Source organism: Sturnira hondurensis, unplaced genomic scaffold, assembly GCF_014824575.4.
Source record: "Sturnira hondurensis isolate 20B ecotype Veracruz unplaced genomic scaffold, ASM1482457v3 Scaffold0008948, whole genome shotgun sequence".
Taxonomy (NCBI): Eukaryota; Metazoa; Chordata; class Mammalia; order Chiroptera; family Phyllostomidae; genus Sturnira; species Sturnira hondurensis.
This window is the reverse complement of record NW_028081579.1, coordinates 5073134-5086838: the sequence shown is the minus strand read 5'-3', so window position 1 is coordinate 5086838 and position 13705 is coordinate 5073134. Positions and strand designations below refer to the sequence as shown.

The 13705-nt window shown below is 35.2% G+C and overlaps 1 protein-coding gene across 2 annotated transcripts in view; it reads left to right on the top strand.

Annotated features, from left to right (window-relative positions):
• The window catches only part of SRP54 (signal recognition particle 54), a 45490-nt gene that overhangs the window by 29688 nt on the left and 2097 nt on the right, over positions 1 to 13705 (top strand). For both annotated transcript variants that reach the window (XM_037056462.1, XM_037056463.1), the window contains exons 11-14: positions 416 to 502; positions 4857 to 4930; positions 5577 to 5685; positions 9997 to 10167. In XM_037056462.1, coding sequence (XP_036912357.1) covers positions 416 to 502; positions 4857 to 4930; positions 5577 to 5685; positions 9997 to 10167 — 441 coding nt within the window. The remainder of the gene's footprint in view (positions 1 to 415; positions 503 to 4856; positions 4931 to 5576; positions 5686 to 9996; positions 10168 to 13705) is intronic.

Sequence of the window (13705 nt, the reverse complement as noted above, 5' to 3'; positions counted from 1 at the left end):
TTAGGACTGTAATCCTGCCCTCTCACTAACTAGCTCAGGAAATCATTTTCTTCCATGATTTATCTTCCTCACTTGTCAAATAGGGATGGTGATTAGAGTGGTAACATGAGTTATTAGATGGCAAGTTCTTTGGAAAAGTTTTAGAGCACAATACAAAAATATGTGGTTGTAGTAATAGTAGTGGTAATGGCAGTAAAACTTCTGTAGTGTCTCTGGGTGTCAGTATGGAATGAGCATGGAATGTGGAATTAAACCCTGGGCTTTGTCATTGAACCTGTCTGGCTTGTTTTTGCACCTATAAAGAGAAATAGAAACAACAGAGCCTATCTCACAGGGTTATTACTTACGTGCATGCATTTTGCATGATGTAAAGCAAGGTGTACTATTGTTAATTCTACTTTTTTTGATATTACAGGTATGGGTGACATTGAAGGACTGATAGATAAAGTCAATGAGTTGAAGTTGGATGACAATGAAGCACTTATAGAGAAGTTGAAGCATGGTATAATGAGTAGCCAAAAGCATTTAATCTCAGATATCTTCTCTTATTTTCTTATTAATAAAGCTAGTCTTGTTTTGTTTGAAATGATGTCTATTATAAAAGTCAGTTCTTCAGATGTTTATTTTTAGCTGATTTATATGTAAACCATTTTAAATCTCAGGCATCTGAGCAATTATGGAATACGTTTTATGTTTTTTCTTGTAATCAAATTTTCTTAAAAGTTAAAATTGAGACTTTCATTGGGTTCCTTGAAGTAAAACAGGTTAAAAGTTAGAATACTCTCTTTTAATCTACTTACAAATTATGTATATATGATAAAACAGGTAAAAAGAAAAGATATGCATAGCCCATGGATACAGACAATAGTGTGGTGAAGGCCAAGGGAGGTGGGGGCAGGGCTGGGGGCAGGTGAGCAAAGTCTGAGGAAATGGGGGGACATCTGTAACAGTGTCAACAATAAAAACAATTAAAGAATGAAATTGAATACACAAGCATATTTTCTTCATTTCACATTGAAATAGAGAAGTATATCATTGTGAGTAAGAGCTTAGGTTCTTAAATCTAACATAAAACTATTTTAAATTACTTAACTTCAATTTTCTCATCTATAAAAAGTAGATCATACTGAATATCCTCTTCATAGAGTTATGATGATTAAATTATCTGATGTATGTAAATATCCAGCACATCAGGAACATTCAACATGTATTATTGATCAGTTTAGTTTTTCTCAAAAAAATATTCTTAATTTCCATGGTCACATGCTATCTTGCCTTTTTGCTCCTTCTAACTCATCTTGTTAGGTACCTAGGCATTTACCTCTGTCTTTAATGTTGGTATTTTTCAGGGATCATTTTATGCCATCTTTCTCTATACCTCTTACTCATGTCTATATGTTTATAGACCATTCTTGGATGTTTTATAGGTAGTTCAAATTCAATATGTCCTTATCTTCCCATCCCACTCCATTGTCATCATCAATGAATGGTAATATCATTTGTCTTTTTGCCTGTCATAAACGTGGATGTTGTCATTGACTCTGATCTCTTCCTCATTCGGTTGATTCCTTTCTCCATCATTCAGTTAGTCCTAATGATTGATTTTACCTCCTAATTATCTCCATTCCATCCCCTTCTCTCTAGCTGCTCTGCATCTATGCAAGTTCATCTTTTGCCTGGATTGTTTATTCTGTCTTTTAACATCGTCTCGCTTCATGTACTCTTCCACTTGAGTCAATTTTTTTTAAACTGCAGCCAAAATGGTCTTTCAGAATGCAAATCTGATTTCATTGCTGCCTTTCACCAAATCTTTTCAGCAGCTTCCCATTGCTCTTTGTTGAAATGACTGCCATCTAGCTCACGTCTTTCATGTCATGTTTTGACATGGTTCTTAGCATTCCATGTGCTAGTTAGGCTGTTTCTCTTGGTTTCTCAAAGATGTATTGCTGTCTCAGCTCTGGGACTTTGCCCTTGCATGTTGCCTATTAGACAGGTATCTCTCTTCCTTCTACCCTCCTCTCCTCAGCCAAACTGGCTAACTCCTACTCACACTTCTGGTCTCACCCGAAAGGTCTAGCAGGGACATTTTACCTGCTTCCTAGGCTAAGAAGAACCCTTTGCTCTTTATTCCCATTGCATTCTGTATTGTTGTATTATTCATCACAATTACTTGAAGTCTGTCTTTCCTGCTTGAAGATGAAGGGAGGTTTCACAGTTCTGTTTTTTATCTTTTATGTTCACAGTACCTAGCTCAGTTTCTGGCACTCAGTAGATCTTTAGTAAATATTTGTTAAATGAATTAATCTATCCTTTATTGCCTGAATCTTTCTGCCTGTTTTCCACTAACTAGCCCTACCACTGCTTTTGCTACCACACTAAACTGGATAATATGTTCCTAGTAAGTCTGCTTTCTGACCCCTGGGTCATTCCTTATGTCTTTCCATATTTTGCTTCTAGATATTCTATTCAACTCTGAGGTCACTAAGGGTCTTCTAATTTGCAAATGTAGTGACCTTTTTTCCCCTTGATTCCCAATATTTAATAGTGTGTGTCTGCCTTTTCTATTTTCAAACTCTTCATTTGGATGCCATGACAGTAGATTTCCTATATTATCATAGCTTCAATTGTCACATCTCTATAATGGCCAAGTAAGTATTTTTCAGTCTTAACCTTCTCTACTACTGTTTAATTCTGCATTTTTAGCTGCTTGCTGTAACACTTCTTTTTAAGGTTTTGTACTGCCACTTCAAATTCAGAATGCCTAAAACCAAATACCTTTTCCATTTGTATCTAGGATATAAATAGAAAGTACTTTTTCTCCTCTGTCTTGTTAGTTCAGTTTTTTAGTTGAAGTTAAGTTGCATGTGATTAAATGCTCTGGTTGTAAGGATATTATTTTATCACTTTTGGCAAATGTTCAGTAGTCCATACTCCATCATGAAACAACATTTCCATTACTCTAGAACTAGTTTATTCCCCTTCCTAGTAAACCATATTATAGGAATCCTAAAGTACATCCTTTTTTTTTTCTGTCTGATTGCTTTGACTCAGGTTAATATTTTTGTATTAATTCATGTAGTTGTACTTACTTGGAGCCTGTTCTTTTGTTGGTGAGTAGTATGTCATTGACAGTCTACCCATTTTCCAGTTTATGAACTTCTAAGCTGTTTAAGAAACTCCAAATAATCATCTAAAGTGTTTGCCATTTTACATTCTCACCAGCAATATATGAAAGTTCTGCTTTTTCCACATCTTTTTTGTTTGTCTGTTTTGTCCATTAAATTCCATATATAAGTGAAATTATCTGGTACTTGTCTTTCTCTGACTGGCTTATTTCACTTAGCATAATACTCTCCAGGTCCATCTATGCTGTTGCAAAAGGTAAGATTTCCTTCATTTTTACAGCTGAATAGTATTCTATTGTGTAATTGTACCACAGCATTTTTATCCACTCATCTAATGGGCATTTGGACTGCTTCCATGTCTTGGCTATTGTAAGTAGTGCTGCAGTGAAAATAGGGGTACATATATTCTTTCAAATCAGTATTTTGGGTTTCTTCAAATATATTTCCATAAGTGGAATCACTGAGTCGTAGGCAGTTCTATTTTTAATTTTTTGAGGAAAATTCCATACTGTTTTCCACAGAGGCCGCACCAATCTGCAGTCCCACCAACAGTGCACGAGGATTCCCCTTTCTCCACATCCTCACCAGCACTTGTTGTTTGTTGATTTATTGATGACAGCCATTCTGATAGGTGTGAGGTGATACCTGAGTGTGGTTTTAATTTGCATTTCTCTGTTGATTAGTAATGTTGAGCATCTTTTCATATGTCTATTGGCCATCTGTATCTCCTTGTTGGAGAAGTGTCTATTCAGGTCCTTTGCCCATTATTTTTAACTAGATTTTTTGGTTTTTGGTGTTGAGTTGTATAAGTCTTTCATAAATTTTGAAAACTAACCTCTTATCAGGTGTATCAGTAAATATGTTCTCCCATTCTGTGGGTTGTCTTTTCATTTTGTTTTGGTTTCCTTTGCTGAGCAAAAAATTTTTAGTATGATGTAGTCCTGTTTGTTTATTTTTTGTTGTTTCTCGTGTCCAAGGAGATACATCAGAAAAAGTACTGCTACAAGAAATGTCTGAGATTCTACTGCCTGTGTTTTCTTCTAGGTTTTTTGTGGTTTACAGTCCAAGTCTAATCCATTTTGAGTTTATTCTTGTGTATCTTATAAGGTGGTCTAGTTTCATTTTTTGCATGTATTTATCCATTTTTTCCAACATTTATGGAATAGACTGTCTTTACCTTATATGTTCTTGCCTCCTTTTTGAAATATTAATTGACCATAAAGGAATGGGGTTATTTCTGGGGTCTCTACCCTGTTCTGTTGTTCTGCATTTCTGTACTTATTCCAGTGCCATGCTGTTCTGATTACTGTGGCCTTGTGGTAGGATTTGATATCAGGTAGTGTGAATCCTCCAACTTGGTTCTTCTCTCTCAAGATTACTGTAGGCTCCACATCTTCTTTAAGTTTTGGTGTTGTCAGCCTTTTTAAGTTTAGTCATCCTAGTGGGTGGTGTTTGTCTGCCATATTTTTAAGTTTCTTGTGTATTTGTTTATTCCATTTTCTTTGATAGAATGTAAGCTTCTCAAAGATAGGATCTGTGTATCTGTATATTCTCCACTGCATCCTATGATCTTACATATAGTAACTGCTCAATAAATATTTATTGAGCCCAAAATATTTATATATTTTATAAGTGTGCTTCAAGGTGAACCTTTGATTAAGGAAAAGATTAGATTTATTAAATGAAATGTACATTCTCTAACATATCTGACTCATTTATATTGTATTTCAGGTCAGTTTACGTTGCGAGACATGTATGAACAATTTCAAAATATCATGAAAATGGGCCCCTTCAGTCAAATCTTGGTCAGTTATCCTAAAAAGTTTTTTCTGACTTTTTTTGTTTTTCATTAAAATTTCTAAGAACAGATGAACTAGATTTAATTATTTTTAATAATTGGGTAAAGTACATAATATGTACTTTAAAAACTTAATGTGGCCCTGGCTGGTGTAGCTCAGTGTATTGAGCACGAGCCTGTGAACCAGACAATCGCGGTTCGATTCCCAGTCAGGGCACATGCCTGGGTTGTAGGCCAGTTCCCGGCAGGGGACTCACGAGAGGCAACCATACATTGATATTTCCTTCCTCTCTCCTTCCCTTCCCCTCTAAAGATAAATAAATAAAATATTTAAAAATAAATAAATAAAATAAAAATAAAAACTTAATGTTAAGCCTGGACCGTTATGTCTCAGTTGGTTGGGTGTTGTCTTGCAAAGCAAAAAGTCTCTGGTTTGATTCCCCAGCCCGGGCACATGCCTGAGCTACAGGTTCAGTTAAGTTTGAACCGATTGATGTTTCTCTCCCTCCCTTCTCCACTCTCTAAAAACAAATAAATAAAATCTAAAAAAGAAAAATTTGTGTCAATTATTAAAGCCACTAATTAAATGTCAACATTCTGAGCAATTAATTTCAAGCTATTACTGATTTTATATTTAAATATATCTGTTTTAGGGTATGATTCCTGGTTTTGGAACAGATTTTATGAGCAAAGGAAATGAACAGGAGTCAATGGCAAGGTTAAAGAAATTAATGACGATAATGGATAGTATGAATGATCAAGGTAAGATGGTAGATTACTAGTTCTGAATATCAGCAAATTGAGAGTTTCACTGTGTTCTTGTGGACAAGATGAGGAAAAATTTAAACTGCAGAATTTTTGTTAGGGAGATTTGTATTTGTTTGAAAGCTCTTACTCATAGGTTAATGATTATTAGATGGACATCTTTGAGAGAAAGTTCTAGTGCAGTACTTCCCCAAATGAGTTCCATGGAATGAACACTAGTTTTTCTTGATGTTGGTAGAAAGAACTTAAAAGGGGAATTCTGTAGTCAAATAAATTTGGTGGAATGTTGAGTTAAAAATAAACTAATGAGTTTATTTATTATAAGTCTCCTCAGAGTTCTAATATGCTAACATGAAACGGGACTTGTGAAAGAGGGATCCTTTAAACCATATTTGCCAACTTATTTTGCTCTGAAACTGATTGTTCATTTTTCAGTCTTCTCACATAAAGTACATCACTCTCTCTTTCTAGTCCTTTATTATCACTGCCTTCTATGCTCAGGCCTTTTGTCTGGTCCTCATTCCCTTAGCATTTCTAGTCCCATGACCCCTTTCTCTTTTTTCTTGTTTTTAAGCATCCTTTCTGATTCACTACAGCAGGTACACCAAACATATCTTCTTTTTTCTTTTTTTTTTTAAAGGCCTTCTACTCTACCACTTGACCTGGCCTCATTTACAAAGGAATACAGGCTTTGGGCATTGGATTCTTTCTCTCTTTGGCTAACTTACCTGGAAAATTGTGACAGCCACAAACTGTTTTTCAAGCTCTTTCAAGGACCTCCCAACATTAATAAAATCCTTTCCTCTATCTCTAGTCTCTCTATACCTACTGACTTATTTTCCCCATTGGCATATACATATTCTTAAGTTCACATTTTCTGGGCTTTACTTCTCCCTCATTCTTTTACTCCATGTCTCTTCACTTAAGTTTCTTAAAAGAATAGTTTATATTATTCTTGAACTACTGAAATCTGACCTCTGTCCCCACCATTACTCTGCAATAGACCATACAGAGATCTCCAATAACCTTCTGCTGGTCTACTCCAATGGATGCTTTTCAGTCTCTTTCTTGACCTTTACAACATTGGCTGCTAATCAGCTTTTTTTCTTAGTTTCTAGTATATCATCTCCCCACTTTAATCCTTACCTTTCTTGTTAACTCACTCTCTTTCACTGGTGTCTTTCTTGGTCCACCTCTTAAGTGAGTATATGCCACAGAGTTTTGTCCTCAGGTAGTGTTTCTTATCATTCTTCTCATTTTTAATTTTCTTTTATTTCCCACATCTGTGCTTTGTTTACTACCTAATTGGTTGTTCATTTCTTGTAGTCTCTACCTCTTCCTTTGAGCTCTAGGCTTTCATAGTAACTTAAATAAGATTTCGTTTTTCTTATCTCTGTATCTTCAACACTGCAAAAAGTTTTGCATATAGAATTAATAATTGCAGCCATATCTAGATTACTTAACTCTGTCCAAGGCACTGTCCTTAGTGCTTAATGTATATTATCCACTTAATTTTCACAACTATTAAGGGGTAATTATGGGGTCAAAATCCATTGTTATCTAGTTTTTGCAGATCAGGAAACAGATTCAGGGAAGTTGAGTAATTTCCTCACTAGCCAAAGAGTTAAGGGGCTGGTCTTCAAACTCAGTTATTCTGGCTCAAGAGTTTCCACTCTGGATCACCTTCTCTCTAGGTACTCACTAAGTGGTGGGTGGACATTTCTGTTTTCATGTTTGAAAGTTTTCTGAGGCATATTAACCCAAAATGCAGTGCTTCTCTCTTGGTGAGTGATACTTCCATCTATGTACCCAGTCACCTAAGCTAGAAGCTGGGGTCAACTTAGATTTATATACTTGCTGATTTTCTATCTAGTGGTTTTATTGATTGTGGAGATAAAGTATTGAAGTGCCTAAGTTTTCTCTTTTCAGTGGTGTCAGTTTTGCTTTATGTATTTTGAAGCTTTTTTGTTGTCTGCATACACATTTAGAATTGTTATGTCATCTTGGTTAGTTGACCCTTTATCATTATGTATGTAATGTGGTCCTTTCTTCCTGACCTGCCTTGACATTAATACCACTTCAGCTTTCTTCTGATTAGTTTTTTTTGCATCGTGTATTTTTTCCATTCTTTTACTTTTAACCTATCTATATCATATTTGAAGTGAGTTTCATGTCAACAGCATGTAATTGGGTTGTTTTTTTCTTTTAGTACATTCTGATAATCTCTCTTAACTGATATATTAATCATATATTAGGACTTAGTTCTGCCATTTTATTATTCTCTTTGCTCTCTCTGATTTTGTTTTGCTTTCTCTTTTTTAATTGCCTGTGAGTTACTTGAACACTTTTAATGCACCTATGATGTTTTTGAGGGTATCTCTGAATAGTTTTCTTAGTGGTTGTTCTACATGTTACAATATACATACATACTTAACTTATTACATGTTTTATCCATGTTTTACTACTACACGTGGAATGTAGAAACCTAAACATCACTTCAGATTTTAGTGAGTTCTGCCTCCTAAATTCTTCTAATATATTCTCTGTTCTCCTTGCCTCTATATCCCTTGCATTATTCCATACATTCATCATTTCTTACCTGGATTTGCTACAGTAGCCTCTTAACATTCCCCTTTCTCTTTTTCAGTCCTCTTTTCAATCTTTCTTCCTCACTGCCACAAGAATGGTCTTTCTAAATGTAAAAGTTCTGGGGTCAAAAATTTTCAATGGTTTATTGTCTTTATGATGAATTCTAAATTCCTAAGCCTGGCATATGAATTCTGTTATAACCTTATCCTTACCTACTTTTGCAACTTCTTAAATCTCAGCTCTTACCCATGCTTGGTTCCCTCTACACACAATTATTACTTTAGGAAGCCACATTCTACTTCCTAGAATGTTCCTTGCTCCTTTCTCTTCTGTACTTAACTCATACTTGTCCTTCAAGACTACTCAGAAACTACCACATGGAGCCTTTCTTAACTTCCTTGCTTCTTTGTATTATGTCTCCTTCTGCTGTTTGCTTAACTCTGTTGTATTACTTACTATGATGTGCCGTACTAGCTTATCTTTTTTCTCTCACTCTATGAGCTCTTGAATATGACACACATTTCCTAAATATTTTATAGTGAAGATGTGGCTTAAAAGTGCATTTATGAAATGGATTTAGAGGTTTTAATGGACTATAAGCTTCTTATGAAACAATTTAATCTTTGTGTTGTATTGGTAATCAAACTTCACCTGGATTTCAGTTCACTCTAAACAGCAAGCTTAGAGGGCATAGACAAATTAAAAGTTGTATTTAGAAAAATCAGGGTGATTAATGAGACTCTAAACCATATTATAAGAGAAACAGTCAAAAGACTTGAATGTATTTGTCACCTAGAAAATTCATAGGTGACATGTGCCTCTCAAATATTTGAGAGCCTTATTCTTTGTGCTTGGAAAGGAGATATTTATGCAAATAGGAGAAAGTACCGGGCAAACATATTTCACTTTAATATGTGAAAAGATTTTTCATAATTATAGATAAAATAGAATGGCAAAGATTGTCTTATTTTAGATAGTGGGTCTTCTCTCCTGGGGATATCTAACCCTGAGGCTAGATGACCACTTACTGGGGGATGTAGTAGAGAGCATGCAGACATAATGAAAATTTTGACTATAGGTCATCTCATTTCTGAGATTGTATGCATTTAACACCAGGAGGATGACCTCATATTCTAAGAGTTATCAAAACACTGAAGCAAGTTAACTTATTTTTTTGTGTTATAGAAAGAATTAAAATGCTAGTAGTAATTACTTGATTATAGGAAATATAACAATTATTCTATTGATTATGGGTAGAACTACCTATTTCTGTTTGCTTATATGCCTGAACTTATGATTTATAGGTTAATAGTATTTAGAGATAAGGTGAGTACTTTTGTTCTTTTTTGAAACGTACCTTTCAGCTCTGGTACATGCTCTGAGGAGCAGTTAGATATGAGATATAAAAAGGGGGGTGGGCATGGATCTCAGAGGTTTCCAGAAGGTTTTGTTTTACTTACACAGTAAGGTAAAGTATGTGTGTTTTTCCCTAGCTTATGAATATTATGGATATTCTTTTGAATGTATTTCATGTTGAACTTTTAAAAATCAGGCCAATAAAAAAATAAAATAAAAATCAGGCAAATACGTGATAACAGTTATTAAATCTGGTGGTTTGACAATTATATTTGTTTTATGTGGGTAAGATATTTGCACATAACTGTTTTGATAATAAATGTTAACTGTATGTAAATGAAAGTAATTGACCCTTGCCTGCAGAACTTGACAGTACGGATGGTGCCAAGGTGTTTAGTAAGCAACCAGGAAGAATCCAAAGAGTAGCAAGAGGATCAGGCGTGTCAACGAGAGATGTTCAGGAACTTTTGACACAATATACCAAGTTTGCACAGATGGTAAAAAAGATGGGAGGTATCAAAGGACTTTTCAAAGGTAAGAAAAATAAGCTGATCATCAGTTAACACACTGAAAAAAAGTTGAAAAACTAAAAATTAAAACCAGGAATACTGCCAGTATTAGAAAATATATTGGTGAATTTCATGTTATAGTGAAATTATAACATTATAATGATTCATGATGCGACCTGTGATTTATCTGTTTTTATGTTCAAGGTAATAAACCCTAATATTTTAAAAAGCAAACTTCATGACTGTATTTTTTAAAGATCTAATATATATTTAAGAATATGGAGAATATAAGAAAAAAATTTAAAAACCCTGTTATCTTTACTCCCCAGAAAATCTCATGGATGCTATTGCAAAAATTTTTTATTTCACTGTGTTTTCTTCTGATGCATTGTGACTATTTTCCATATTGTCAAACAATCTTCAAAATACAACTTTTAACCACTGAATACTATTTCAGTTGAGCATGTATCTTTTGTTTAATACGCTGTTGCTTTATTGGATATTTAGGCTGATTCATCTGCTTCTCCAGCAATACTAGTTCTTGCATCAGTTTCTGTGCCCTCTTCCATGAGGCTAGGAATCTTGTCTGTGAGATCAGAAACATAGTAGATGCTGAATAAATGTTGTAAAATTTAATATTTCTAATTTAATGATTAAATGTTTTTCAATATGTAATTTTTAGATTACCAATCAAATTTAGCATGCTTGTGCATTTGCTGGTTTGAATTTTCTTTGTGAATCACCTGTTAGATTCTCTGTTTACTTATTTCATTTTTTCCGCTATTGCTTTATAACTACTCTTTAAAATCAGTTGGTTTATATCTGCAAATAGTTTTTTCCAGTTTTTCACTTGTCTTTTTAAATATATTTTATAATGGGCCCTGGCTGGCTTAGCTCAGTGGATTGAGCGCGGGCCTGCGAACCAGATGATCGCGGTTCGATTCCCAGTCAGGGCACATGCCTGGGTTGCAAACCGGTTCCTTGCAGGCTAACTACCAGCAGGGGATGCACAAAAGGCAACCATACATTGATGTTTCTCTCCCTCTCTCCTGCCCCTCTAAAAATAAATAAATAAATAAAATCTTAAATAAATAAATAAATAAATATATTTTATAATGAAGTTTTTTATTTTTAATGTAGCCAAGGCTGTTTATCATTTTCTTTTATTTCTTTTATGCTTATAAATGTTTTTCCATGTTGCTACAGAAATAGTCATCTATATTTTCTTCTACTCATTTTGGTTTTATTTAAATTTTAGGTTTTACTTTTTGTCTTATCAGAAATTTATTTTGCCCTGAGTTGTGTAAGGTTAAAAAATAAGCTTGTTTTTCCAAAATGTTAAAAAATAAGCTTGTTTTTCCAAAAAGTTAATCAACTGTCCCAGTCCTTTTAAATTTTTTTCTGTATTGTAAACACTATTAAAGTGAATTTATTATTTTAAAAAATAGTGATTAGGTCCACACTAAATATGAATAGTACCATTGAATAGCTGTCTTAAAAAATGAGTGTTTATAGAAGTATTATCACATTTTTTAGAAGATTTGTTTAAAGTTTTTTTAAAAAAAAGTATTTATCTTTAGATGGGAAGGGAAGGAGAGAAGGAGAGAAATATCAATGTATGGTTGCTTCTGGTGTGTCCCCTGCTGGGAACTGGCCTGCAACCTAGGCACGTGCCCTGACTGGGAATCGAACCTCGATCACCTGGTTCGCAGGCCCGCGCTCTATCCACTGAGCTACACCAGCCAGGGCAGAAGTATTATCACATTTTGACCTTGACACTTTTCTTATTTTCCTTGCTTGCTATATCCTAATTTCTCTTTTGTGATTTGGGGGGAAAAGTTACACAAACATATTTAAAATTGGTTATAAATCCTAATATCTCATGCTATTTCAGATGGTGATTAATAAATATGTGTAGTTTAACATCTTTCCCAAATGACCCTGACTATTCTTGATAGAACTGTTGCAGACCTATCAATCAGATATTATCTAAGCATTGATTACTTAGCAAAGTCACAACTCAGATGAAATGGCCGCTGGATATAGAGCATATCCTTGTCACACCCAACTGTTAATATCTTGTGTAAGTTTTAAATCCTCAGAAACAAACTCTTAATGATGAATCACCAATGAACATACAATTCACATTTTACCCAGGTTTAATTATTTTTCACATTTTATTATGTTGTATTAAAAAACATCCTTTTTATTTATAGTTCTTATTTCATATAATTATTCAGATTACCCAGCTTTGATCAGAGAATCAGGGGCACCTTTGGTTTTCATTTTCCTAAATGCTCCTGAGAGGTACCAGAATTAATGTTCCTTTGAAATAATTTTGTTGAACAGTTTTATTTATTCACTGCTGTTGAATTGATGTCTTTTGCCTCCACTTTAATCATAGCAGCTATTCTCTAAAGGAAAGCTCTTACCTGTTGTGCCCCAGAGTACAGCTCTGACCTTGGCTGACTTCTTTATTGTGGAGTTTTAATTGTGTGTGGAAATCTACTGACAAATGGAGTTGGATTATTTGTTTTACTATTCTCTGAAGCTTTCTGTTATTTTGAATAGTTTCTTAGATACATACAAATTTTCAAGTTCTCTCAGACTCATTCCTTTCATATTTGTTTATCAGCAATCGAGGTTCTTTCCTCATTAATCCATATCTGTAAACACAGTTTTTTGTTTGGCATTCTCCCATATTACTCTTTAAAAACATGTTGATATAGCTTACCTCTGGATACAGTTTTGCTTTGGCTCATTCACAGGTATAACTAAAAGTTGTTGCAGACCCTGTCTAGCAGAATCTGCCTGTTGTGGTTGATGACGAGAATCAGTGCACAGGCGACAACAATCCTGTGTGGGAAAAGGGAACAGGCATGACTACTCTCTCAAGGGGAGAGTGCCTATGGGTGCCTTGGCCTCTCCCTCAAGAGGGGAGCACCTGTTCCCTTTTTCCACACAGGATTGTTGTCACCTGTGCACTGATTCTCGCAGTCAACCACAACAGGTAGACTCTGCCGGACAGGGTCTGCAACATTTGACGCCCAGGAACAGGGATGGCGAAGGCCATGAGCGAAGGCTATCAGTTTGTGGTCAACACCCCAATGTGGGTCTAATGTGCACAAAGCCCAGGTAAGGGGAGATGACCCCAAGTGCTTTTCAGAGGGCATAGGGTGTGTTGTATTTTAGGAAAAGGGTTATTTTTTCCAAGGTCTCCCTCTCTGTGACCGCATTTTCTCTTTAGTAAGCAGAAGCCTTGCTCTCTCTCTGGCAATTGCCGCACCCTGAGGGCACAGGTCAAGCATTTAAGAGCCACAAGGGTGCTCCCCTCTTTAGGGAGTGGCCGAGGCGCCATAGGCACTCTCCCCTTGAGAGAGTAGTCGTGTCTGTTCCCTTTTTCCACACAGGATTGTTGTTGCCTGTGCATTGATTCTCATCGTCAGTCACCACAGGCAGACTCTTGCTGGACAGGGTCTGCAACAAAAAGTATTAAGAAAAATCTTAGCCTTGAAGAAAGTCCCTTAAATTTTCCTTAATAAAGAATTTCAGCCCTGGCTGGT